Source organism: Carassius auratus, chromosome 21 (genome assembly GCF_003368295.1).
Source record: "Carassius auratus strain Wakin chromosome 21, ASM336829v1, whole genome shotgun sequence".
Taxonomy (NCBI): domain Eukaryota; kingdom Metazoa; phylum Chordata; class Actinopteri; order Cypriniformes; family Cyprinidae; genus Carassius; species Carassius auratus.
Window position 1 is genome coordinate 11,872,248 of NC_039263.1, and position 25,464 is coordinate 11,897,711.

A 25,464-nucleotide genomic window follows, 5' to 3' on the forward strand; every position below is an offset into this window, starting at 1 on the left:
TACACTTTCCCACTTTAAATAGCCTAACTTCATTTTGGATGCACGATGAGCAAAATCAAGCAACAAACAGGACTGAGTTAAATGTTTGTTTTAGTCTGTTCTGATGTGATCTTTCATATACATAGTAGTCAGACACATGTAGAAAGTTATTGCCTTTTACACACAAAATCTAATATAGATCTGAAGACTAATCGAGCTCTCCATCAAATGCCAAGATGCTTCTAATTCTCTCTCTCTCTCTCTCTCTCTCTCTCTCTCTCTCTCTCTCTCTCTCTCTCTCTCTGCGTGTGTGTGTGTGTGTGTGTGTCCCTATAGGTTTTAAATATGGGTCATTTAATACCACAATCAGGTGACAGTCACATTATTGCAGCTCTTTGCTGCCCTCTTTTGGGCATAAATAAACCATTTATTTTATCATATTCCAAAGTGGAAGGCATTTTATATTCCAAAATTCATAGTCAACCACTGTTTTTATATTTTCGGTAGGTGTGACATTAAATTATTAAGAAACATAAAAATGTAGAATTCATAAATCTACCTTGCCTGCCGCAATCCTGTTGGGACCTTTAAGAAATATTGCCTATATGAGCCTGTATGATAATACACCTTTAACTTTTTGTTTTAATAAAAAAAAAAAAAATAACATAATTATATATACACGTGACTCCCCAGTTTTTTACTTCAAATTTACTAGGTAATGATTTCTATACATTTGCCGCAATCATCTGCAATGAAATTGGGCGTGGCTCAGTCGCTGTCTCCGGCTGGTCAGGTACGGTGGGATTTAATTAATGGTTGTTATGTAAATAATTAAATAATATAAGTATTTAAATTCTTCACAGTGTATTTTCCAACTTAACGGACATTTAAAAAATCGTGTAGACCGCTGCAGAGTAAGGACGTTGTCCCATGTAATCTGTTACTTTTCTCTGCGCTTGTGGAGATGGACCAATCACAGTCGTCTGGTTATTCAGTACTGCATGTGAAAAAAAAAAACACACTTTTTACTGAGGTTACTCAAGGCGATTTATCTCAGTATACTAATGTACTTGGAATTTGTAGACTAAACTATAATATAAACATTAATGTAAAATGTCTCTAGTATGAAATATCAATGCAGGATTCTGCTTTTTTTAGCCTCCTTGCGCCCTCTAGAGGATTATAGCCGCTGGTCTCATGGTTAATAGTAACATTTGGGAGCATTACACACACACACACACAAGCTCACTGCAGTCCCTCAAACGCTGGGACAAAGCCTAACATTATATGTTAGTTCACTGAACAGGACCTCACTGCAAGAATACTCGTATCTGGATTTGGAGAGTGCTATTTTAAGGTAATATATAATACGTTTACACTAAGTAAAAGCCTAGATTGCAAAGTTTGTATCTTGATATTGTCAAATGCTTTGACTTCTTGAGTGGTTGGCAGTAGATGCCTGTATGTGTGTTATATTTAACCACTAGCCATATAAACATAACGAGAGAAAGGATATTACATTACATCTGCTTGTAAATAGATAATTTTGTGGGTAGAAATGATAATAATAAATTATTACATGAATAATAATAATATGTGACCGTTGATATTATTATATTTTTTGTAAAATATGGAAAATGACTTTGACCTAATGTGTGTTGATGCAGAAGTGATCCATATTTTTGGTGGGGTCTCAGAAAATTCTGTCCTCGATGGAGCCAATTTGTGCCACAGGGGTCGCTGCTCGTTTGAGGAGCGAATGGGATCGAAATGAGGGATTGGGTCAGAACAATATGGCCCTGAAGTTCTTGGGCCAAGATTTTGAAACCTTGCGTGCCCGTTGCCTTCAGAGTAGATGTATGTTTGAGGATGAAACATTCCCAGCCCAGCAGACTTCCTTAGGATTCAAGGAGTTGGGCCCTGGCTCTGCAAAAACCAAAGGTGTTCGCTGGATGAGGCCCACGGTGAGAACATTGCAATAAACTGAGAGGGTGTAGTTTGGACCAGTATTACAAACCTAGTAAGAGCAAAACCTAACATGTATAAATATAAAATAAACTAGCATTTGCAAAGTCTTTGCTCACATATTTATATTTGCATTTTCAGATGAATAATGAAAATTCTGTCATCATTTACTCATGCCATTCCAAACTGTTCTTTTAGAATTCTATTGCACTTTCTTACTTGCAAAATAATATAACATAGTAAATATATACTGCTGGTTGATTAACATCTATTTATCTATCAGTCAATGAAGCAGTGATGTCCCAGTCATTTCTATGCCCTGTCTGACCCATAGGCCTTCTCTGTGTGCCCCAGGAGTTCTGCACTGACCCACACTTTATTGTAGATGGGGCCACACGCACAGACATCTGCCAAGGGGCTCTAGGTAAAACGAGCTTTTACTAAAACAGAAGAAAACCAAAAAAGGACTCAAAGACATGGCATGGATGTTTTCCCACCACAAAATAAAAACGTTTTTTTTTTATCTGTACTGAAAAGACAGTTGTGCTTTGTCATGTTTAATGTTGATTCAGTTTAGTTCAATAACAGTGTTATAGATGCTTATATTGTCATTGTTCAGCTCAATTCAGTTTAGTATTAATTCAATTTAGTTCAGTAGTGCAAGTTGTTGTGTTTAATATTAATAATGCAACAATGTTTAATATACTGATTGTAGGTGATTGTTGGCTGCTGGCAGCCATCGCGTGCCTTACCCTCAACGAACCCTTGCTGCATCGAGTAGTGCCTCATGGCCAGAGCTTCCATCAGCAATATGCAGGAATCTTTCACTTCCAGGTACTGAAGACTATACATGCACATTTGTTTTCTAATTAAAATGATCATATCAGTTTTGAAGGTTAATATGTAAATGTATATGAATACATTTATGTATTGTGTATTTATAGAAATGTAATATTAAATATAATATTAGAATAGAATTAAAATTAGCCACATTTCTGCACCTTTAATTAAATAGACAGTTACTTATAAATGAAAGACATTGTGTAGATAGAGGTCATCTATTCCCTCAGTCACACAAGAAAATTGGTATTTTATAAGTATTTAAGTAAATACATTTAAAACATATTAGTTAATTTTCTTGCCACATTGCCCAAACTCTGGTTTTGTGAAAAATCCCAGACGTGTCCTTCGCTTCAATGCAGCGTGTAAACCGATCTGTTCCACTTCCATTTGATTCTCCATAGCTCAGCAGATCTACATTAAGCAGCAAACCCTAAACGCCGGCCCTCCCTGTCTGCTGCAATGACTATATATACAGGCCTCACCCAGAAAATGAAATGGCCAAATTCCTCTTCTGTTCTCCAGCCAGGAACCATTTAGGCTCAGTCACTGAGTGAATGCTTGTAATGTTCAGAGCATTAGTGCTGCAGAGAGACTTGGAGTACAGCCAGCGGCACCTAGCAAACTAATGTTTACATAGGAAGAGAAATGCACAAATTGTTATTGCATACTTAAAATATCTCAAATATAACATAGTAACCAAGAAACATTTCGTCTGTTGTGTGCTGCTTAATATTTTTTGTAGAAACCATAGTACATTTTTTTCAGGATTCTTTGATGAATGGAAAATTCAAAATAAGAGTTTTTGAAACAGAATCCTTTTGTAACGTTACAAATGTCTTTTGATTGACTTAATGTGTCCTAGCTGAATAAAACTGCTAATTTCAAAAGACATAGGACATTCAACATAATTTTATGAATATTCACAGTGAATGCCCAAAAATATAATACAACCATCCCCCAACTGTGTGCACTTTTGGATAATGCTTCATGTCAAACTCATAATTACAAGTTGAAAAACTGCAAAATCTCTGTCATCAGTATCAGACATGCATGCATTAAGGCATTATTAATATTTCCACAGAAACAAACATTTCAGAGTAAGAGTATGTCAAATCTTCAGAGTTGTCGTCTTTTTAATTATAATAATCATGACGTGATGTGAGTGCAGAAAATATGTTTCCTATTGGACTTTCTAGTTTTGGCAGTTCGGGGACTGGGTGGATGTGGTGATTGACGACCGGCTGCCTGTCAGAGATGGGAAGCTGCTTTTCGTCCACTCAGCTGAGGGAGCGGAGTTCTGGAGCGCCCTGGTGGAGAAGGCATATGCAAAGTAAGAGGACTTTCAGTCTTCAGACCCGGATGAGTCTGAAGCTCGTGTAATGAGTTTGCTGTTATGAATGCGGCAGGTTGAACGGCTGCTATGAGGCTCTATCTGGAGGCTGCACGTCTGAGGGGTTTGAGGACTTCACCGGTGGAGTGACAGAGATGTATGAGCTGAAAAAAGCTCCACCCAACCTCTTCAGCATCATCAGAAGAGCTGTGGAGAGAGGCTCCCTGATGGGCTGCTCCATAGATGTTAGTGCTCAGGGACAATGTAATCTTTCAAGTCTAAAAGTTCTTATATCTGGAGAAAGCTGAGAAAGTCAGGGAAAAATCTTAGTCCATCTCAAATTGTTTAAACCCCTACTATAATATAATATAATATAATATAATATAATATAATATAATATAATATAATATAATATAATATAATATAATATAATATAATTTATGTATATAAATGTAGTAACATAAATGTTTTTTCTACAATATAAATATATGAATTAATATATGGAGTATTAATTTATTTTCAAATTGGTTGAATTGGAGAATTATTCAATATTTAAAATGGTTAGAAATATTGTCTTTTAATTTATTATAAAAAAAAATTATGTAGTACTTTTAATGGAATGTGTACACAAATTTTAAAATATTAATACTTCCAACTATTTTAATGCATATGTAGAAATCTAAATTAAAATGTTAATTAAAATTGTGTGTGTGTTTATAAGTATTCAGGAATTAGATTTTATTTGTTTATATATATTAGATTTTTAATATGTGATGTATGGCCATGGAATAATATAATATAATATAATATAATAAGTCCTAAAGCTTTTTGTTTTAAATGGTGTAATTTCAGTATCTACCAGCAGAGGCCATGCTAACCAAATTTATATATATTCTCACATTTGGGTTGTTACTAATATAAGTACTAAAAGAAGTACTAAAGATTATTTTATATTCACTTTTAGATTACAAGTTTCTTTGACATGGAGGCGATCACCTTTAAAAAACTGGTGAAAGGCCACGCATACTCTATTACTGGAGTGGAAGAGGTGAGTGAGTGCTGCAGTTTGATTGACAGTTACAGACAGCTCACATGATTGTTTACATGAATGTTCCCATCTGTTGTGTGCTGGTTAACTGTCATCTGGTGGACAGGTGGAGTACAGAGGAAAGCTCACAAAGCTGTTGCGCATCAGAAACCCTTGGGGAGAGGTGGAGTGGATGGGACCCTGGAGTGATGAGTGAGAACGATAAGTGATGAATTAAAATAATAATGAATATCAAATAGCTTTGTTGAATACTGTCATCGTCTGTCGATCCAGGTCAAGGGAATGGCGTGAAATTGACCCGTCTGTAAGGTCCCGTCTACACAACTGCCAAGAAGACGGAGAATTCTGGTACTGCTAATTGCATTATTCTTTATATATCTTTGTCATTTGTTCCTTATTCGCATATTACTTTTTAACTAGTTAAATAGGTGGCGAATTAAGCAGGAATAAACAAATGCTTAATGTACCCCTATTATGAGTTAGGAAAGGTTGATATTTTGGTTTTTGGGAGTCCCCAACAACAGGTTGGCATAAATTCAAGGTCAAAAAACACTTTTCATATATTTTTACATTACTTGCTCAAAGACTCCTAAACGATTCGCTCAATGATTTTTTTTTTCCAAACAACTCCTTTGCGTGATGCTAATCTGAAGTGATTGGTTCGACTTATTTTATTTCATTATACCTGTAATATCTGATAAAGCAGCGTTTGTGAGCGCAGTGCTGCTTTGTGTACAGCGTTACCAGGAAACTGTTATTTTTACCGCTCCAAAAGCGGCACCTAGTGGCAAAGAATGAATTTGCATTTTTATTCAGACAAACGTGAAAAGACTGACAATATGCTAATATTTAATGTTGACTTCAACGTGAAACGGCTTGGGATTCGTTTTAAAAACGACTCAATGATTCATATTCGACTCTTTCTTTTGAGAGACAATAACTTTATACAAGGTGCACTTTCAGATTGAAAACTTTGCAGGATGTTTTCATTCAATTAGAGCTGTGTTACACACTTCATGAAAGGCTATTTTCAAAAATCCATAATAGGGGCAATTTAATTAATAAATAAGTGCTGGGCAATTATCAATTGCGAATTTGATTGTGATTAAAATATATACACAGTACAAATACATACATTATGTACACAAAAACTTTTATCTTGGATGCGATTAATCATGATTAATCACTGCCCAGCACTAAAATAAATACAACTTAAGCTCAGCAAGGACATCCATGGCATGAAAGTTGTGTCATCATATACTCACCCTGTATGACTTTATTCGGTGGAACACAAAAGAAGCTATTTTGAAGAAGGTCTCAGCTGTTTTTGTCCATGTAATGAAACTCAGTGGGATCCATTGTCCATTGCAAGCATAGAAACATTTAGCAAAATACCTTCAGGCTTTAAATATGAGCATCATTCGCCCACAGGATGTCATTCGGTGACTTCATGCGAGAGTTCAGCAGACTAGAGATCTGTAACCTGACGCCGGATGCGCTACAGAGCAGAGAAGTGAAGAAGTGGAACACATCCCTGTATCCTGGAGAATGGAGAAGAGGAAGCACTGCTGGCGGCTGCAGGAATTATCCAGGCATATTCCTTACTAAAGACACTGCTTGGGATCTGACCATGAGAGACTCTCACATTAAAATATGCTTCTCTCTACACAGCAACATTTTGGATCAATCCCCAGTTTAAAGTAGTCTTGAAGGAACCAGATACCGAGAGTCAAGAAGACTGCACTTTTCTCGTGGCCCTGATGCAGAAGAATCGCAGGAAGTTACGTCAGGAGGGAAAAGACATGGAAACGATTGGATTTGCTGTTTATGAGGTAGAAAACTAATTCAATAGGGTTGCATTTCTATCTGTTCGTCAGAACCAATCAGCTTCTAGATGCTTTTTACATACCCAGAATGAATTTTTTTTTAATGAAATATTTGAATGTATTATAGAGGAGGCTGGGGAAAGTTGTCACAAATTCTTTATCTCACCAACTATATGGATTAAGAGGTTTTATACAGGTTATAAATTGTGACAAACTTCTCTAGTGTTGCCTATGTTACTGGAAATAACAGTTATTATAGAAAACCAAACCATGCAGATGAACTGGTTATGTTTCTAAACTTTATTTCTGAATTTTACAGGTCCCTGAAGAGGTATGAGATGTGTGCCAGAAAAATGAATCTCATCAGCATTGTTTAACATTGGTAAACCATTTGTTATCAGTCAGGTTGGTTTCTGAACTGCAGCCTGTTTGTTAGTTTAAGATAGCTCTAGCTCTGAGAGATCAGTTAGCTGAGGACACATACAGCACAGTGTGTTGTGATCTGGGTTTCCTCTCCTCTCAGTATCTGGGCCGGGTGGGTGTGCATCTGAAGCGTGATTTTTTCCTCACCCACACGTCCAGCGCTCGTTCTGAGCTCTTCATCAACCTTCGAGAGGTGAGCTCGCGTTTCTGCCTGCCAGCGGGGGAATATATCATCGTCCCCTCCACCTATGAGCCCCAGAAAGAAGGAGACTTTGTGCTGAGGGTCTTCTCTGAAAAGGCTGCTGACTCTCAGTGAGTGACTGTTTGAGAAGAAATGTTTGTTTAATTCAAATAGATTCAAAATCTTGTTAAATAAATAAATAAATAGCACTTTGAAGTTGTTTAATATAATATTTATATAAACTATGTATAATAGTTAATTGAAATAAATGAAAACTTTGATTGCATTGGGTTAAGATGATGTTTTTATGCAGCATTTATAAATATAAAAAAATCGAATGAATGAAAATTTGATCAAATTTGGTTACCGTATTTTCCGCACTATAAGGCACACCGGATTATAAGGCGCACCTTCAATGAATGGCCTATTTTAGAACTGTTTTCATATATAGGGCGCACCGGATTACAAGGCGCATAGAATAGAAGATACTGCAGTCAAACGTTTGACTGGGTTTGCGTTATGCGTCCTCTAGATGGAGCTGTGCTAAAGGGAATGTCAACGAAACCTTGATCCATATATAAAGCGGTCCGGATTATAAGGCGCACCCTAGTTTTTTGAGAAAATTGAAAGCTTTTAAGTGCGCCTGGAAACTACTAAACATTTGAAAAATTTATGGAATTTGGTTAAAAAAACATTATAACAGAGCATTAATAGATATTTGAAATTGTAAAAAATATGAAAAACATTTTTTTTATTGAATTTGGTTAATATTATATTTTTACAGAGCATCAATAAATAGTAAAAAAGACTAGCAATATAAATAAATTGAAAAGTTGTTTGAAATGAAATAATAAATATTCAAAATGGTTAGAAATATGAAAAATGCATTACAACTTCATTTATTAAAATGGATTTATATATATATATATATATATATATATATATATATATATATATATATATATATATATTTGAATATGTTTATGTATATATTAATACTTTGTTAATAAATATAATGAAGCACTTGTTCAAATACATTGCATATTTTTGCTACTACATATACTGAATGTGTAGCAAAACATTAATATATGCTTAATATATATATATATATATATATATATATATATATATATATATATATATATATATATATATATATATATATGCTTTATAATAAAATAGTAACACATTAAACCAGAGCTGAGAGAAAATAATATGAATTTGCTTTTTCTCGATAGGGAGCTAGATGATGAAATTTCAGCAGATGTACCCGAGGAGGTGAGTTTTCCTGTGAAATGTTTTTAACAGTACTGCACACAGATGTATCCTGGGAAATTTTGCTGCTGAATAATGTGTTGTTTCTATGGTAGTCTGTGCTCCAGGAGAGCGACATTGACGAGGGCTTCAAGGCGCTTTTTGCAAAGTTGGCAGGGCCGGTAAGACAGCAGGAAGTGGGAGGATTTCATGAGTTGCTGTAGTGCCCAAAAGCTTGATTGACTCATTCACTGTGATCAACAGGAAATGGAAATCAATGTGTCGAAACTCCAGATGATTCTGAACCGGGTTGTTGGCAAACGTGAGTATGTTTACAGACAAGTAAAGGAAATTTCATTGGTTTCACAATTATGTTCTGTGGTAAATGAGAACATTCCGCATATGCTGCAAACATAATCATATTTAACAAGAACTATTCCCTGAAAGGCAACCACTGATGCTCAAAATGCCCTTATGTTTGTTCTTCTTACAGATAAAGATATAAAGACAGACGGATTTGACAAAGAGGCATGTCGAGCCATGATCAATCTTATGGATGTATCCTTTGATGCCTCTACACTCAAGAATGTTAGCGTTTGTGGTCCTTTTAGAAACATCTTGCTGTAAACAGTATTCTTTAAAGTCTTAGTCAAACCTTGACCTGCCTTGAAGACAACTGGCACTGGAAAGCTGCGACTGACAGACTTCCATGTGCTCTGGGAGAAGGTCAAACGATATCTTGTCAGTGGTAACATTTTATGCTTGCTTTATGGTGTATATATAAATGTTAGCGTTTGGAGTTGATAATTAATACTTTTATTCTGCAAGGATGCATTCAATTCATTCAAAGTGGCAGTTAAAGATATTTGTGTTACAAAACATTTATATTTTAATAAATGCTGTTATGTAAGGTCCACAAATTAGCCTGACGTAGGTATCCAGTGGTGGATGAAGGTTTCATGCATGTTCGGTCTTTTCAGCACGTTTCAGAGTTATTAAATTTAGGTTAAATTATAATCTGACTCCATTTACTTATGACCTCAAATTAAGGTTGAAATGCCGGTAATGCTGAAAATTCAGCTTTGCGTTACTGGAATAATTTGCAAAAATTATAAATCTGTAAATATATTTAAATAGAAAACATTTATTAAAATTGTAATCATATTTCACAGCATTGCTGTTTTTACTGTATTTTTTGTAATCAAATAAATGCAGCCATGATGAGCATAAGAAACTTTTTTCCAAAATATAAAAGAAGTCTTGCTGACTCCAAACTTCTGAATGTTAGTACAAATGTTGATATGTTTTTTCTTTTTCTTCAATAACTGGCTAGGCAGTGTTTAGGCAGTTTGACTTGGACAAGTCGGGCACAATGAGCTCTTATGAAATGCGTCTCGCGCTAGAATCAGCAGGTATCTGCTCCTTAAATAGCACAATTTCAATAATTACTGAGGTGTATTATGTTTATGCAGACTTTCTGAATTTATACTTTCTGTAAGGCTTCAAGTTGACCAACAACTTGTTCCAGCTGATAATCCTGCGCTACGCGAAGCCAGACCTCAATGTGGACTTTGACAGCTTTGTGTCCTGTCTGATCCGCCTGGAGACTATGTTCAGTAAGTGAGCCATGTAGAAAACACCATCTTTTTATCGTCATTTTTACAGTGTAATTACCAAAACCAGCCAGAACTTCAGTGTAGCTTTAAGACAGATCATTTGTAAGATAGGACTAGATTTGTTAGAGCTCACTTTTTATTTCAACAGAAACTTTTAAATCAATGGGCGCTGATGAAAATGGATTGGTATCCTTCAGCTTCACCCAGGTTAGTCTTAACTGCTCATTAGTAATTAGACATTTCAGTAGCAAATGCTTCCTTGTCTCTAGTAATATATGTTTGCAACATTTTCCCTCCCTTTTGTTTTCTTCCTGTCTTCTTATAGTGGATCACCCTCACTATGTTTGCTTAGATGGATGTTCCTCTTCCTCTGTCCTTCCTTCCTCTGCCTCCTGTATCCTCATTAGTATTCACAAAGTGGGTCCCTGACTGACAATAAGGAACTCATACTATCAGCTATATGACACCATTCAGTTTTCATACAGCATGAGAGGAAAGGAAAGCAAACACTGAGATGCAACACAACAGCCAACCGAATAAACTCAGAAAAAGCAGTGTTTACACTACAATACAAGAGTTTTGGATCAGAAAGATTTTTATTTTATATGTTAATACTTCTAGCAGCCTTGATTATCCTTTTGACCCCAAACTTTTGAATGATAGTGTATATAAAGTTTACATGCATGCAAACAAATATCTGAGCGCAAGAACAGTTGAACTTACGTCACTGTCGTGTAGAAAAGTACTGTGAATCTGTGAAATGCAGAGAGCGAGTGAACTGACCTTTCTCTTCGGGTCACCGTGTCACTTATTTTACCTGTAAACCCGGATCATTTTTAACACTTCCATAGACATACAGAAGAGAAGAGCAAATGCTTATCTGATAATTAAGGAGAAGTTGCTACGGCCCAAGGATTGGTCAGAATCGAGGCTTAAACGAAGAGTCAGTCATTCACAGCTCTATGCTGAGATCATCTCCTGTGACCTTTCACCCTTGTGCCTTGTTTCCTTTCATTTGTGTGCTTTAAAAGTAGTGAACAATATTTATCTTACCACATTGCCTTAGACAAACTGTTTATGCAATGATTCTCAATATGTATTAAAATAAAGCCTCACAATTGCATTGTAAAGTGTGTGATCATTACATCAAGAATAAATATGTTTTTACATATAACTACCACAAGTAAACATCAGAAACGTCTCTTACATCCAAACTCTATGACCTATGGAGTGCTAGGCCTTCAGCTGTCAATCAAACGCTCCAGTCACTAGCCATTAAAAGGTACAGAGGTGTTGCCTGTGAGGACACGCCTCCCTCAGTCATGGTCTAAGCTACAGGAAGCACCGGCCCTATGGCCAGCGCAAGCTTCTCTTAACTCCTGTGATGAAAAGCTGTCTGTTCCAGGCAGCTCTGGGGAGAAGCCTAACTGCTGCTAGGAGCACAGCAAGAGCGCTCGGCTCTGCTGATTGGCTCTCAGTTCAGTGCAAGTCCTTCACTCACAGGCATGTTGATGTGGGCGGTGAGGAGAGGAGCACTCTTTCCTTCCCTCAGCACAAACACCTGAAATCAGATACATAACATCAAATAGCCGCTTGATTTCATGCAGAAAGCTTGTTGTACAGCTATCAACATTTATGTTATGCATCATGGGACTGTACAGGGGTGTCGGGCTCCTATTTTGTGACTGGTGCCAGAACCCACCTGGGTGGGTGAATGACCACAGGAAATTCAGTTTCAAGCAAAAGACTGAGTACATGTTGATGTAAATAGATTATTTATACCACAGCATTTTAGATAAACACTGGTGTATGATCTAAGATTGAATATTTCCCTTACATATTTATAAATTTTCCATAGCGTATAATATATTTTTAACGTTTTTTTTTTATGTTTTTGAAAGAAATCCCTTTCTAAACCAAAGCTACATTAATTTGATCAAAAATGCAGTAATGTATATATATATATATATATATATATATATATATATAAAACACACAATTTTTTATGTAATTTATTTCTGATATGGCAAAGTCTGATTTTTAGTCCTCAGTGTCACATAATCCTTTAGAAATAATTAAAAATGCTGATTTGCTGCTAAAGACAATTTCTTAACATCTATGTAAAAAAAAAGTAGTTTTTTTTTTTTTTTTTTACACTTTTTTTGTGGAAACTGTGATCATTTTTTTCCAAGAATAACTTCATTAAAAGTTTAAAAGAACAGCACAAAACATTACAGTCTTTACTGTCATTTTGGACTTCATAATATGCATGGGAGCAGTGTCTAGTTATCATTCTGAAAGTAAAAATTCTATTTTGTCTAAACATTTCGGGACAGTTTTGGTATATTGTGGTCTGTGTGCATATTTACATTGAATTTAGTCATATAATTTAATTCAAAGCAACTTACAATTAAGGAATTAATATAATTCATATATATATATATGTGTGTGTGTGTGTGTGTGTGTGTGTGTGTGTGTGTGTTTTTTTTTTTTAAATATTAATATTATCATTTTTTTTCATGTTTAATTCATCCTGGTTTTCTATTTGCATATTTTTCATTGTACACATACTAGCTATTATTTTATTCTGAATGGGTGAAAGTCTCACTTTGATGATGTCAGAGATGCCTTTGTCACTCAAGCACTCCACAAAAGTGTCAATGGGGTAATTCAGCCCTGGAACCAGTAAGGGGATCTAAAGACACAAAACAATTCACTGTTACCAGTAAGCATTTTCTCCGCTTCAATAACTACACATTTAAAAAATCTGTTTATATCCACCTTTTTCCTGATGTAAAAATGAGTAAATTCTAAGGGTAAAGCTTCCGGTCTCATTTTCATCCAGCTATTTTTAGCTGTACAAAATAGTTTTTTTTTTGCGGCTTGATATTGACAATTGATGTGTCCTATCATATTATTTTAATCTGTTACCTTAATTAAGAACACACTGGTTTGTACTGCAAACGTTGTTTTTTTCCTCGTCATTTACCTATAGCGGCTAACGAAACGGAAGTCTCACCCATAGGCTTACTTCCGCGTTGAGGAAAAAGGTGGATAGAGAAGGAATAATGCTCATAAAACTGCTCAGCTGAGGTGACCTTGAAAAATGCCGTCTTCATGCTATACAGATTTTCATCGTACAGAAAACTGATGGCCAGGTTCATGACCGGACGGCACGCTGCAGTGTTCTGGATGTTCAGCGTGAGCTTGAAGGATGGGCCCAACCCTTGAACCTTCACAGAAACAGGAAGCAGAAGCTGAGATTAGTATCAGCTTTCCGGTGTCATTTTGTTAGCACATTCAGCATTGCTCAACTCACCACCGCATTCATCTTGAGCGGCTCGGTCAGACTCGCTGACATGGGCGTGAGGCTGGACTCCAGAGCTTTGACATAGGCCCGCGCTGCAGCGAGACGCAGCCTGCTCAGGTCCATCTGAAAAGCTCGGTGCATGGCTGCATAGAAAAAACATCTCCTGACTTACAGGTTTTGGCGGCATTTATTTAAAAAATTACATTTCAAATATATTAAAAATGTGATTTTAAATTGTATTAATATTTTACAATATTTCTGTTTTTAGAGCATTTTGTGCAGCTTTTGGTGAGCATAAGAGGCTTCTGTTAATTATTATTTTATTTTTTTTATCTTAACTTTTGACTGGTAGTGTATATGATTTGCAACATGTAAAATTTGTTTGGCTGAAATATCGAGAAGCAGCTTTAATAAGACATTTTCTATGGTTTAGTTCCTCACCTAAAACACGACACCCTGAACACCTTCCCAACTTCAGTTACCCAGTTTTCCAAATTTAATTACCAATACTGTATTTTACGGGTTTCGGTTTTTAGCTAAATGAAAACCGTCAACTTAGGTGTTTTGTGGACAGAATTTATCTTGGTGCATCACTGACCCACAGCATTTTCGCGCTCTCTCAAGGTCTGGTCCACGTACAGCTTGGTCTTCTTGGGCACATTGAGACGAATGCTCTGGGCTATTGGAGGTCCAGGGGCCGAGTCCCTGTCTTCAAACACAGCCGTCCTCTTGAGGATCTTCACGATCAAACCTCCTCCTGGATCACACACACTTTAAGACATCTGAAATGCTTTCCTGAACTGCTTAATTTACCACACAACATGCTTTTTCTACCTTTGGTGGTCATTATGAGTGTGCCGTCTTCCCGTCCGTAACGTCCGAAACAAATGCTTGTCACTACATCCTGTAAGACATGAATGTAAGTCTCTGATGATGATTAGGAGAACATCCTAGCAGTAAAATCAGAGTGGTGGGAACTGCAACTCAGATATGATTCTGAATTTCGCTGGGTTTTGAATTCACGGTTGTTCTTACTGGTGTCTTGATGGTGCTGACGAGATTTTTGTCTCGGTACATGTGTACTTCACAGTTGGCCAGACCCACCAGCACAGCCTGGAAACCTCGTGTGGGAAGGTCCATCAGCGCCATGGTGGTCACGGGGGCTGGCAAATAAGCGGTCCACAGCTTTTTCCCCTACAAGAGATTCCACATGAGAATTAGCATGATGACTTCTGGAGGCATTACTGCTAGTGTGACAGATATGGGTTCAGTTATCATACCTTTTGAGTGTAACCGTGCAGCGCCTCATGAGAACATCCTACAACTACATTCTTTCCAATCCTCACCAGTCCCACTGGGTGAGAGGACAGCTCAATGCAGTACTTAGGCTTCGGAGAATCCCTTTAGCACAAAAAAGAAAATTGGCCTGTTTTAGCAAGCTATCAAAAACTAAGGGCCATTTTTCATTACATTGACTTCCATTTATATGTATGCAAACGCTGGATACAGGAAATGCAAAAACGACATTTCGCTTTTCACTGCATTCCAATTTGTTCAAATGTGAAAGACACAGACATATACTACAGCATATTGTATATTTTAACATGACACGCCACAACTGTTGCGATATCTGAAGAAATTTTGCATGCTTAAAGTGCACCCATACAGACCTTTCTTGATGCACATTATGATAACATTTTGCTGATTATATGTGCACATATATGCATTCTCGAGTAAAAATATTGAAATAAGTTTCTATTCACTCCGTTACCTGCGTAGTATATAGATGTTGCCGTTGCGACATGCCACAGTGATCCGGAACTCCACATCAAACTGTCCCGTCACGTCCATCAAGGTAGGTGTACTGGGAAGTGACATCTAAAAAACACACAGTTCATTCCTTTGGGGACATCAGCTTACTTTAGTACTAAATGAGAAGTAAGTCACTTATATTCTGATGAGACTTCAGAGGAATAAATCCAAATGCTAATAAAAGAATATAGTGTGTAACAAGGACATATGAAGCAGGTGCTGACCTTGTAGAGGATGGTAAAGGCCTCTGGGTCTAATATGTAAACATCACCGTTCTCTGTGCCAATCACCAGGCAGCTGACGGCATCCTCATCCGCCATGTTCTTCTTCAGCGTCCCTATACAGGTAATGACCGTCTGAGACAAACCAAGAGACAAAAGCCCTGTTAGTGCATCTCTTTTTGTTTGTCAGTGTGAGGGTGATTGTGCATATGTAGATATTGACACCTGTCTACGTATGGGCTGTTCTTTATGAAGAAGAACGAAATTCTCCATTTCCTGTGGCTCAAGCATGAGGAACCTGAATAATTTACACAAGAAATGCAATGAATCATTAGGTAAAAAAATGATGATGATATTTTATTTCCACTTTTTTTTTATAGGAAGAGGTTTTACCGTAGTGATCTGACAGAGAGTGGAATTTCTGCTTTATCCCTGTTCAAGAGGAATCAATAAAGTGTTGTAACTGTAAAATCCACATGTATTGCATCATGCTGTACTTTATAAGCAATGCAGTGCAATGCAGTATGTACAGTACAGTAACTCACCTTAAACCTTCTAACATCTCCTTGAGCGTCATTGGATCAATCATGTCCTAAGCGGTAAAAAACAATCAGTAAAATGAAACCACAGTGAAAAACCTCACATATGACATATTGCAAAAAGCTGAATGCAGATATAGGATGTAGGATGAAGAACAGCTTACCTCCTTGGCCTGACTCCAGACATCCTGCTCCAGAGGGTTCACCTCCAGACTAGGCAGCGTGAACTTGAAATAGGGCCTCAGGTTCTTGTAGACGTAGATGAAGGGACCGGAGGCCACAGCGATGGCCGGCGTTCGTGGCTCGTGCAGGTCCATGAGAAAGGAGACCATGCCAGTGGGCAGGTCCAGCAGGGTGCTCTCACTCAAAAGACCAGTGCCACGGTACACCTTTAGCTTCATGTTACACACTCCTGTGCCAAGATCACCCACCACCAGCTGGAACACAGACAGACATGATGCTTACAATGACTCTTTATTGGTGGTCTAATTTTAATAAAAGATTAATGACATTGCATAAAAAGATCACTCCTTCTTCAAAAATAATAATAATTAGACTAGATTACTGAAAATATTTGAAAAGTAACATTTTAAAAGGATAAAATTACTGAATTTAATGTTTTCAGGAACTTAACTGCATGTTATTTTATTTACAATTAAATAAACATGTTAAAAAAATTGACATTTAAAATATATTTCTTATATTGTCTATGAAATATGGTCAAACTTTTGAATGTACTGGCAAACATTTATGGTAACTACAATATACTTTTCTGTCATTTCTACTGAAACCTGTATGTCATGGATTTAAACACATTTGTACTAATAATGAAGCAGCGATTTAATACAACTAAAATAAATTAACAATATTAAAACCTTAAATAATTTGTATTTAATGTATCATTTCAGATTTAATGTATACTTCTTAACAGTATCTGCACATAACATTTTAAAATATGCTTATGCGTTTAAATTACTGCTCTCAAATGATTAATCTCATCCAAAATTTTGTTTACATGTGTGTGTACTGTATATATATATATATATATTTAAAAAAATGTCCATGTAAGTATTTGTTAATATAATTGATATTATATATATTTTAAACATAACATATCTTTCTTAAATATATACATGAATGTGTGTGCATTTATATGTATACATAATAAATATACACAATACACACGCATATATTACGTAAAAAAAAAAAAACATTTAACAAAATAAAAAATTAATCATTTGACCGCAATAGTTTAAATATTTTCTAAATATTAAATAACAAACGTATGTGCTTTATTATGTTAGTCAACACATCACAATTTGTGCTGGAAAGGTTTCTTTGAAAATGTAATAGCTTACAGATCACACGTTACCCTATTTAAAATGTAATAATAGTGTTACTATTTCAAATTACTTTATTAAAGTAAAGTAACAGATTACATTTGATTACTTTTAGGAATTATTATAATTTTGAAACATTGAAACCAGACAGGGTTAACCTTACAGTAGTTCTTCTCAACACTGTTTACTGTCAGACTTCTCAAAATCCTTTAAACCATCTCACCTTATTCTCACCATCTCCATGCAAATCTGAAAGAGCTGTAGAAAATAAGAGGAAGTATGAGATCCTTGGAGTATGAGTTTGGCCATGGAAGTGAACGCGCAAGACAAGTTCATGAACCAGTGACTCACCAATGCAGGAGGAGAAGGTGTAAAGATTGGCGACTGGGTCATAGTGAGCATCAAGCCATTTGGAGCTCGCCACTGAACTACAAGAGCACAGGAAGAACTTACTACAAACAGTCCATATTCAAAATCATCGCTGCATATCAATTCATTTCTCTGCACTGGTTTTGAAAACACTTCAGCTCTGTTGTATTGCTGTGCAGCCGCCATATTTGGCAAATAAGAGTAAGAAAATAAGCTCTACTGCTAGTGTAAAATGACTGACTTATTAATTATTACGTTTTAAGGAAATTATACACTGTATGCTAACGTCAATCGTTATTTAGAGCGATATTTTCGAGAGAACGCCTCAGAAATCAGCATTTAACTACTCACGTGTCTTTCAGCTCCTGGGAAACAGATGACATGACGGTTTTGTTATTTGATATCTGATATTAAATGCTTGTTACTACTGATTTTAGGCTGTGCTAATCAAACTGCTTGGACCGTCTGCTGTAATCCTCAGATCGGCTTTCCTCGTTCCTATGGTAACCACGCCAGCGGGAGAGGTTAAGTGAGCTACATCGAAACTCTTCCGCCAGGAACTGTTCATCTTAACGAATAGTTCCGAGTGTAAGGGATCCGTGTTTTCAGGTTTTTACACTAAAAGAAATGTTTTTAGATATCATCACAACAATAAAGCGTATTTAAAAAAAAAAAAAAAAAATATATATATATATATATATATATATATATATATATATATATATATATATATATATTTTATTTTGGAATCATTCTAATATGCTGGTATGGAGCTGGAGACACAGTTTTTATTATGAAAATTTAAAACAGTTGTTCTGCTTCAAAAGTTTAATGTAAAATTATATTTTATTCAGAATTGATAGTGTTTATATATCAGATAAATGCCGTGTTCCCTGAACCTTCTATTCGCCAAAAACTTGTTTTCCACGTTAAGCAGCGAAAAATAGTTTTCAACTCTGAAAATAGTAAGAACTATTATTAATAACTGAACACCAATAATATAATAGAAGAATTAACCACCAAATTAACATTAAATGAATTCTGAAGGAGTATGTGACACTCAAGACTAAAGTAATCATGTTGTGGTGACAAAACCCAATGTGTCCCTAATAAAATAATCAATCAAACCAAAATTCATTTGCGATTTAAAATAAATAAATAAATATTATATAAATATTATTTTAAGTAATTTAAATAGCATTTATGCTGATAGCAAGGGTAAGGTTTTTGGCCTGTCCTGTTTCAGCAGGACTTTTAATTTGCAACTAAGGCAAAATTATATAAAACATAAAAATAAAAAATCACATTGCATATTGTTCAAAATACAGTCTCGTTGTTAAGCAGTGTTTTTGGTTACATGTGTATATATTTTTCTATAAAATATAAATCATTTTATTGGTCTCCCCTGATTTTATGTCAGCCCTCTTATACCCTCATCAAAAAAAAAAAACACTTAATATAATAAATATCTACAAGTAACACCCTTTCAAAGTGTACAGCATGTGCTTTTGTCAACCTGACTATTAGCTAGAAATTAGTACATTTGTTTGAAATCGTTAAACTTGTTCCTGTCAACCTGTTATTTTTTAAAGTAACAGTTTTTTTTTTTGGAATGTGGTCACCCTCCAAAACTGGTCACCGATTAGGCATCTTTAAAAGGCATTTCATGGACAATCAAGTAAAAGAATAAAAATAAAAATAAAATAAAAAATGTATTGTAATATTTGTAATATTTCACAATATTACTGTATTTTTTAATCAAATAAATGCTAAAGAGACTTATTTTACAAACATAGAAAAAATTATATTTTTTGTATATATGTATCGTAAACCAAAAACTTTATTTTGAACCCCACTCATGAAAAGTGCTGTTTATGATTGTATCGAACATGTTGATTAACCACATTTGATTACTTGCACTGGACAAAAAGTTAATTCTGAAAAAGATTAAAAAACATATACACTGCATTAATATGAAATTCCTTTTTTATTATTTCCCAATATTTTTACTGTGTCACATTTCTTGCAAATTCCAAAGCCATAAACAGAACAGAGAAACAGAATACTGTTAAACATGATGTTCACAGGAACGTAAGAGGGGTTCCCAATTTCTCATCTCCAAGGTAGCGTTTAAGGAATGTGCGTACTTCTGGACTGAAAAGACTTGTATGGTAATCTCTTGTGTTTGAATCAGATCTAGGGTTCCGGTTGTCTTTGCACACGTTCTTCACTCCCCAGCTGACGACACCCACCTGTTCAAGAGTAGTCCGATATTATTAAACCAAAAATATCTCAAATTAGACATGAATAACAACAATTTAGTCTTCTGAAAAATTATGCATCTTATTTGAAATGGCTCAGTGTACTGTTAAAAGGAATCAGCAAACATGAGAAGTGATTCAAAAACACACCTGGACCATTCGATCGCCAGGAACCACAAAAGTGGCCCCACCAGAGTCACCTGTTGATGACATGCACAACATTCTGAGTTCAGATCCTTTAGCAAATTCAATTTATTAAGAATAGGGATACTAAGGATATGACATTTTATGACGATTCTAATAGTAGATTACTGCCAAATGTTAAGTCCCCTTGCAAAAATCCCAACTCACCTTTGCAGGCAATATCATCTACAGTAGGTTCAGTACCACCGCTGCACAGAAAATTATCCGTAACAATATCTTTAGCATTTTTCGCAGTAATTCCTTCAGCTTTTTTGGCATCTTCAACACAAGCATCCCGCTGAAGAAAAGGGACAAAAGAACTTCAGAACTGTTGAGCAAAGCATGCATTTAATTAAGCTTTTCACTAACAAATTTGTTACTATTTTGAGTGCCATTATTAAAATATCAAGCCCTGTTATGAAATCACACTAATGAAACCACAAATAAAAAGAATGCCAGACAGTGTCCACCATACAATATATCATTACCCATTTTCCCTGCTTGATTGTGATTAGTTTCTTCTTAATGCTTTGTCCGATGACCGACATGAAAGAAGCTTTCACAGTTTCTGCACTCATTAGCTCTTCCTCTGTAAATAAAATATGTTGTATTTTAGCAATGCAAGTTTTTTTAAGTAATATTTTGCCATGCCACTCAAGCTATATTTTTGTATGTGTCCACAAAACATTCATTAACAATTCAACCCCCAAAAGTTATATAATATCAGACCTTGATGTTTTAACCTCCGTGACAAAATCTCACAAATGTTGATATTCACTTGAAATGACAATATTAAGAAGAGCACAGCTAATAATTAAAAAAAATTATTTTGTGCTGTCTATGGTCAAAGGAAATAATTATGGTGGGACGGTCATCTTACCCCATTCCACCCTGTATTTATACATGTAACTAATACACATGCAATATTTCTGTCAGACGTATCTGTTTGTAACTCACGTTGTTTTTTGCATGTTCCTTCTCTATCTGAAAGTCTCAGAGCTCCACTTGTTTCCTTGGTGCAGGGGATGCAGATTGGCCTGTAGAGACATACATCATAAGCGTTAATTCATGGCACAATTTTAAGACTTTTTAGTAGACAAGCTACATTCCTCACCGAAGACCAATATCCATAATTACAGGGTTCTCCAACTGAATAAGAGCCACGTCAAATTCATAATATTCAGGTATTCCCAATTTCTGTTTTGCTTCAATGTTATAGAGAGGATGAGGTATGTAATCTTTCACTTTTATTCCTAAGAAGAGAAAAGGAAACACCACTGATGAGATTTACACCATTAGGTGTAAAAAGAATCATAATAATAATAATAATTCTCAACATTACCTTTAGTATCTGAACCCAAATCAACAGTTATTCTATCAGGTGTGTCACCAAACCGGAAGCAGTGAGCCGCGGTCAAGATAAAGCTTGAGGTGACTAGTGACCCCATGCAATTTGAAATTTTTCCATTGTTGCGCTGCAAAATATTTCATTGAAAAGTTTAACAAAAAAATGTTCAAAGAACTAACATGGTGATGCTAAGCCATTTATTTGTCCAATTTTTAACCAGAAATAAGACTAAGATATGAAAATACCCACAGTCACACTAATCTTTGCCAACCAGGGGTATTGCTGACGTTTGTGGGAATCAGTGCCATCGTCGTAATCTCTGTGAAGTCCACATAATGCTACACTGGTGCCCTCATCTGCTCAGGCACGGAAAACAGGAGAAATGTATAGATTTCGTATACTGACTTTGCTTTGCAATGGACGTGGAGGACAATAATTATCTTAAAATGATATTTTTACCCAGCCAACACTAAATGCATGCTTCTAAATGGAAAACAGACGTAAGGAAATACCAATCATGCTGTCAAATGTCTCCTGCAAATCATCCAAGTTCTTAAGCTTGAAGAAAAACTTCTCATTTCCCCTGTCAGTCTTCAAATCATTAATGTCCTCAGCATTCACATCATCTCCCATTCCAAACACATACAGGTCTGTACAAAAAAGGAATCACCAATAATTAAAAGAGAGAGAGAGAGAGAGAGAGAGCATTGAGCTGTATTTGAAAATAATTCATCTTCTTTCTCACCAAGTTGTTCCTCCTCCTCTAAAGGAGTATTTCTTTTAACAAGATCTTTGATCTGGTCCACCCATTGTTTCGGATTACCACCCATGTTGGCCTGACCTAAAGAGTGAATAATAAAAGTGATGGTTTTATTGTTTTTTAACATCAAGGACTAACGGCACTTGAACAGATTCAGTGCTAACCACCCAGTATAAATCTTGCTATTATTGTTTTTTTATGATTCCCAATCAATATTGAAATAAACATCATCATTACCATCAGTGAACATGATGACGATTTGTTGGGTCTTCTTGAATTCCTCTTTATTCCTCATCTGCTCTATTTGCATACTTTCTAAAATGCTCTTATAAGCCTGGGCGATATTAGTTCCCGTTCGATCACCTTTACCTGTCGGTCACAAAACCATCGGGATTTTAAAATATGTCTCAAAGGTTCTCAAATATTTCACTCTCAGACTGACCACACCAGACAAACACATTTACATTTTTGCTGTAAGAAAGACTTTTAAATCAGATCTAAACAAAACACTTACTGTTATATTCATAATCCTTCAGTTTTTTAAGAATTTCTAACAGATTATTTTTTTGCCCGCTCTTGAAGTCCCTCATGGAGACTATCCGTGCAACATCTGTGGCAAAAATCAGGATCTCATAGTTTGGGGAGACTTCGTAATAACTGATCTGTTGGTAATGATCATAAGGTCAAATTTTCGTCAGGTTCACTAAGTTTCATTAGGAATAAGAGAAGAGATTATAATGGGAAACTAATAGTGTGACAAAGAATAGATAGCCAAAGGGTGCGACTGTGTTATTAACATACTATTTATCTCATACCTTTTCTATGAGTGTTTTGATGACACCTTTTGCCTTTACGAAGTCCTCTTCGTCTATGCTGTCAGATACATCCAGAGCAATGTAGATATCAATCTTCCCTCCACTACCCACTCGTATTTTTTTCCCAAACTGATCTGAAGACACAGGGAACAGGTTTTATACAAAGAAAGTAGAGGTAACCAGAAAACAAGAGTCTGTTTCACACAGGAAAAAGGCAGTGTGAGTTGCACAAGACTACCTGTTCCTTCATATTGTTGAGAAACCGCTAGATTTGACTTTAGAGAACTGCTGAAACCTTCCGATGCTTCCTCTGGGCTGTCGTATGTGAAATCAGCTGTATTTACCCAACAACAACAACGTTAGCCAAGCTGAATATGAACTGCAGTGCACTCCAGACGAGTGAGATGAAAGGTTTACCGTAACATTCCGGCTCTGTTCCTGACCACTGGCCGTTCTCCTGACACACTCGTTCTTTGGAACCAATCAGAGTCAATTTATTTTCACAGCGGTACGTGACTTTGTCGTCTATATTAAACATGTTGCCTGTTATTGAAGAGCCCGCGGGAACCCCAGGATCAGGACAGTAATCAGCTGTTTGAAAAAAGGAACAGACAATGGAATGAAAAATTATGAAAGTGAATTGAGGCTCAATCCTTGCTCATTCTTCTAAAGGGGCTGAAATTGTATATTTAATCTGTAGAGTATTCATGAACCAGGAAACTAACTGCATTAAAAGACGTCCCACTCACAGTTTCTTCCACAGACTGGTGTGCCTCCACTCCATTTCCCATTCCCCTGGCAAACTCGAGTCCCCGAGCCACGGAAATCGTAGCCAGACTGACACGAGTAGTTGGTCGTGTCATTCACAAAATACTGCCTCTGATATGGATACACGTCTCCATTTTTGAAACCACGTGGATCAGGACATGTGATTTCTGAAAGAAATGTTTTTTGTGTGTGTGTGAGTAGCCTGTGTTGTGTTTTCAGTTATGATTAAGGGTATACTGTATTATCATGTTTTGCTTACTCTGGCATTTTGGTTGTCTTCTTTTGGGCAACGGGTTCCATTTTCCTTTGATACAGCGACGGACCGTAATGGTTGGGTAATAGCCTTCTGAACATTCGTATCTTACAACGCTCCCATCTTTTGAGAAAGAATATCTCCCTCCACTAATACTGAGATTCTCATCCGGGCACGAAATAGAGGACGGAGCACCTGTGAGAAATATCAGAGGCCCAGATGAAAAAAAAAAAAGTGTTGCAAGAGTGCACTGTAATGAACATTTTCTTTTTAAGTAAAATACAAATTAACATTACTTCGCAACGTTTTATCGAATCAGTTGTGCAACTTAATTAAACAATGCACAAATTCAACAACTATAAAAGATGCTTGAAACTGAAAGAGTGTATATAGTGTGTAGACATCACAATAAATTGTCCAAAGACTATAATTTGGACTTTGCTCTGGACTATATGACTACAGACTATTAAATGTGCAATACTGCTGTTGTAAAATGAAAATGAAAGTGAATTGATAGTATAAAGCATTTATGTGTTTGATGTTCCCTCAAATCAGCATTTCAGTTAAAAAAGCAAAAACAGAACTTTCTATTTATATTTCTGGTTAAAGCCAAATCAAGAAGACATACCGGTTATGAGAGGACACAGTACAGCGAGCAGGAATAGATTCATCCACGGTTCACACTCCATGATGCTCTTGTCAGATTCACACAGCAAATGAAACAACGGCCAGAGAAGGACTCTTATTTATAGAGCAAAGTAAACAAGAGGAAGTGACCCTGGACATGCACTATTCTGTCAAATACCTTGTCAAGGTAAAACTCACTTGATTTTCTTCATAAATGGACCCTTAAAATCATTGATCTTAAAACTGATTCTGAGAAATTCTTTATTTTTCCTTAAACTACACTGAAAAAATGATACCCAATTGTTTCAAGGTAAGTGGTTGCAAACAATTTATGTTAGCTACATTTAAAAAAAAAATGATGAAAGTTAGTCAACTAAATTAATTTAAATAAAC

At 35.9% G+C, this 25,464-nt stretch overlaps 3 protein-coding genes across 5 annotated transcripts; 1 reads left to right on the forward strand and 2 right to left on the reverse strand.

Moving 5' to 3' along the window:
• The first annotated feature begins 1,098 nt into the window (after positions 1-1,098).
• LOC113038493 (calpain-1 catalytic subunit) lies at positions 1,099-11,595 on the forward strand. 2 transcript variants are annotated; one of them, XM_026195961.1, is made up of 22 exons: positions 1,103-1,336; positions 1,647-1,943; positions 2,299-2,368; positions 2,660-2,778; positions 3,984-4,117; positions 4,194-4,362; positions 5,082-5,165; positions 5,272-5,357; positions 5,439-5,513; positions 6,597-6,757; positions 6,837-6,997; positions 7,311-7,322; positions 7,515-7,726; positions 8,834-8,873; positions 8,966-9,031; positions 9,114-9,171; positions 9,343-9,407; positions 9,522-9,590; positions 10,183-10,261; positions 10,349-10,465; positions 10,614-10,672; positions 10,791-11,595. In XM_026195961.1, exons 2-22 carry the CDS (start codon positions 1,692-1,694, stop codon positions 10,815-10,817), a joined length of 2,115 nt encoding a protein of 704 aa, XP_026051746.1. In that variant the 5' UTR covers positions 1,103-1,336; positions 1,647-1,691; the 3' UTR covers positions 10,818-11,595. The 2 variants fall into 2 exon arrangements, with proteins under 2 accessions (XP_026051745.1, XP_026051746.1); XM_026195960.1 differs by having other exon boundaries at positions 1,099-1,336; positions 10,614-11,595.
• Positions 11,527-18,593, reverse strand: bbs1 (Bardet-Biedl syndrome 1). The gene is made up of 17 exons (XM_026195963.1): positions 18,408-18,593; positions 18,039-18,115; positions 17,911-17,945; positions 16,512-16,784; positions 16,354-16,400; positions 16,202-16,240; positions 16,034-16,106; positions 15,812-15,943; positions 15,547-15,653; positions 15,056-15,176; positions 14,811-14,969; positions 14,610-14,679; positions 14,374-14,532; positions 13,785-13,918; positions 13,564-13,698; positions 13,074-13,160; positions 11,527-12,026 (listed from the first exon to the last, which is right to left on the reverse strand). The coding sequence occupies exons 1-17, from the start codon at positions 18,437-18,439 to the stop codon at positions 11,940-11,942; spliced, it is 1,767 nt and encodes a 588-aa protein (XP_026051748.1). The 5' UTR covers positions 18,440-18,593; the 3' UTR covers positions 11,527-11,939.
• Positions 18,594-20,024: 1,431 nt separating this feature from the next.
• cfbl (complement factor b, like) lies at positions 20,025-25,186 on the reverse strand. 2 transcript variants are annotated; one of them, XM_026195964.1, is made up of 18 exons: positions 25,073-25,186; positions 24,451-24,639; positions 24,173-24,358; positions 23,841-24,014; positions 23,662-23,757; positions 23,424-23,557; positions 23,123-23,270; positions 22,846-22,977; positions 22,594-22,689; positions 22,361-22,498; positions 22,098-22,204; positions 21,843-21,975; positions 21,615-21,753; positions 21,458-21,537; positions 20,989-21,089; positions 20,669-20,798; positions 20,468-20,517; positions 20,025-20,308 (listed from the first exon to the last, which is right to left on the reverse strand). In XM_026195964.1, exons 1-18 carry the CDS (start codon positions 25,131-25,133, stop codon positions 20,138-20,140), a joined length of 2,265 nt encoding a protein of 754 aa, XP_026051749.1. In that variant the 5' UTR covers positions 25,134-25,186; the 3' UTR covers positions 20,025-20,137. The 2 variants fall into 2 exon arrangements, with proteins under 2 accessions (XP_026051749.1, XP_026051750.1); XM_026195965.1 differs by lacking the exon at positions 23,662-23,757.
• Positions 25,187-25,464: the final 278 nt, after the last annotated feature.

Excerpts from the sequence above, each read along its gene's own strand:
- LOC113038493 (XM_026195960.1), top strand. The coding sequence starts at position 1,692 with ATGGAGCCAATTTGTGCCACAGGGGTCGCTGCTCGTTTGAGGAGCGAA. Across the intron at positions 7,727-8,833 it reads GAAAAGGCTGCTGACTCTCA|GGAGCTAGATGATGAAATTT; the intron begins GTGAGTGACTGT and ends TTTTCTCGATAG. Across the intron at positions 10,466-10,613 it reads CCGCCTGGAGACTATGTTCA|AAACTTTTAAATCAATGGGC; the intron begins GTAAGTGAGCCA and ends TTATTTCAACAG.
- bbs1 (XM_026195963.1), bottom strand. The coding sequence starts at position 18,439 with ATGTCATCTGTTTCCCAGGAGCTGAAAGACAC. Across the intron at positions 16,401-16,511 it reads TCTGGAGTCAGGCCAAGGAG|GACATGATTGATCCAATGAC; the intron begins GTAAGCTGTTCT and ends TTTACCGCTTAG. Across the intron at positions 13,161-13,563 it reads TGAAGACGGCATTTTTCAAG|ATCCCCTTACTGGTTCCAGG; the intron begins GTCACCTCAGCT and ends TTGTGTCTTTAG.
- cfbl (XM_026195964.1), bottom strand. The coding sequence starts at position 25,133 with ATGGAGTGTGAACCGTGGATGAATCTATTCCTGCTCGCTGTACTGTGT. Across the intron at positions 21,538-21,614 it reads ATTATGGATATTGGTCTTCG|GCCAATCTGCATCCCCTGCA; the intron begins GTGAGGAATGTA and ends ATGTCTCTACAG. Across the intron at positions 20,518-20,668 it reads AGATGATATTGCCTGCAAAG|GTGACTCTGGTGGGGCCACT; the intron begins GTGAGTTGGGAT and ends TGTCATCAACAG.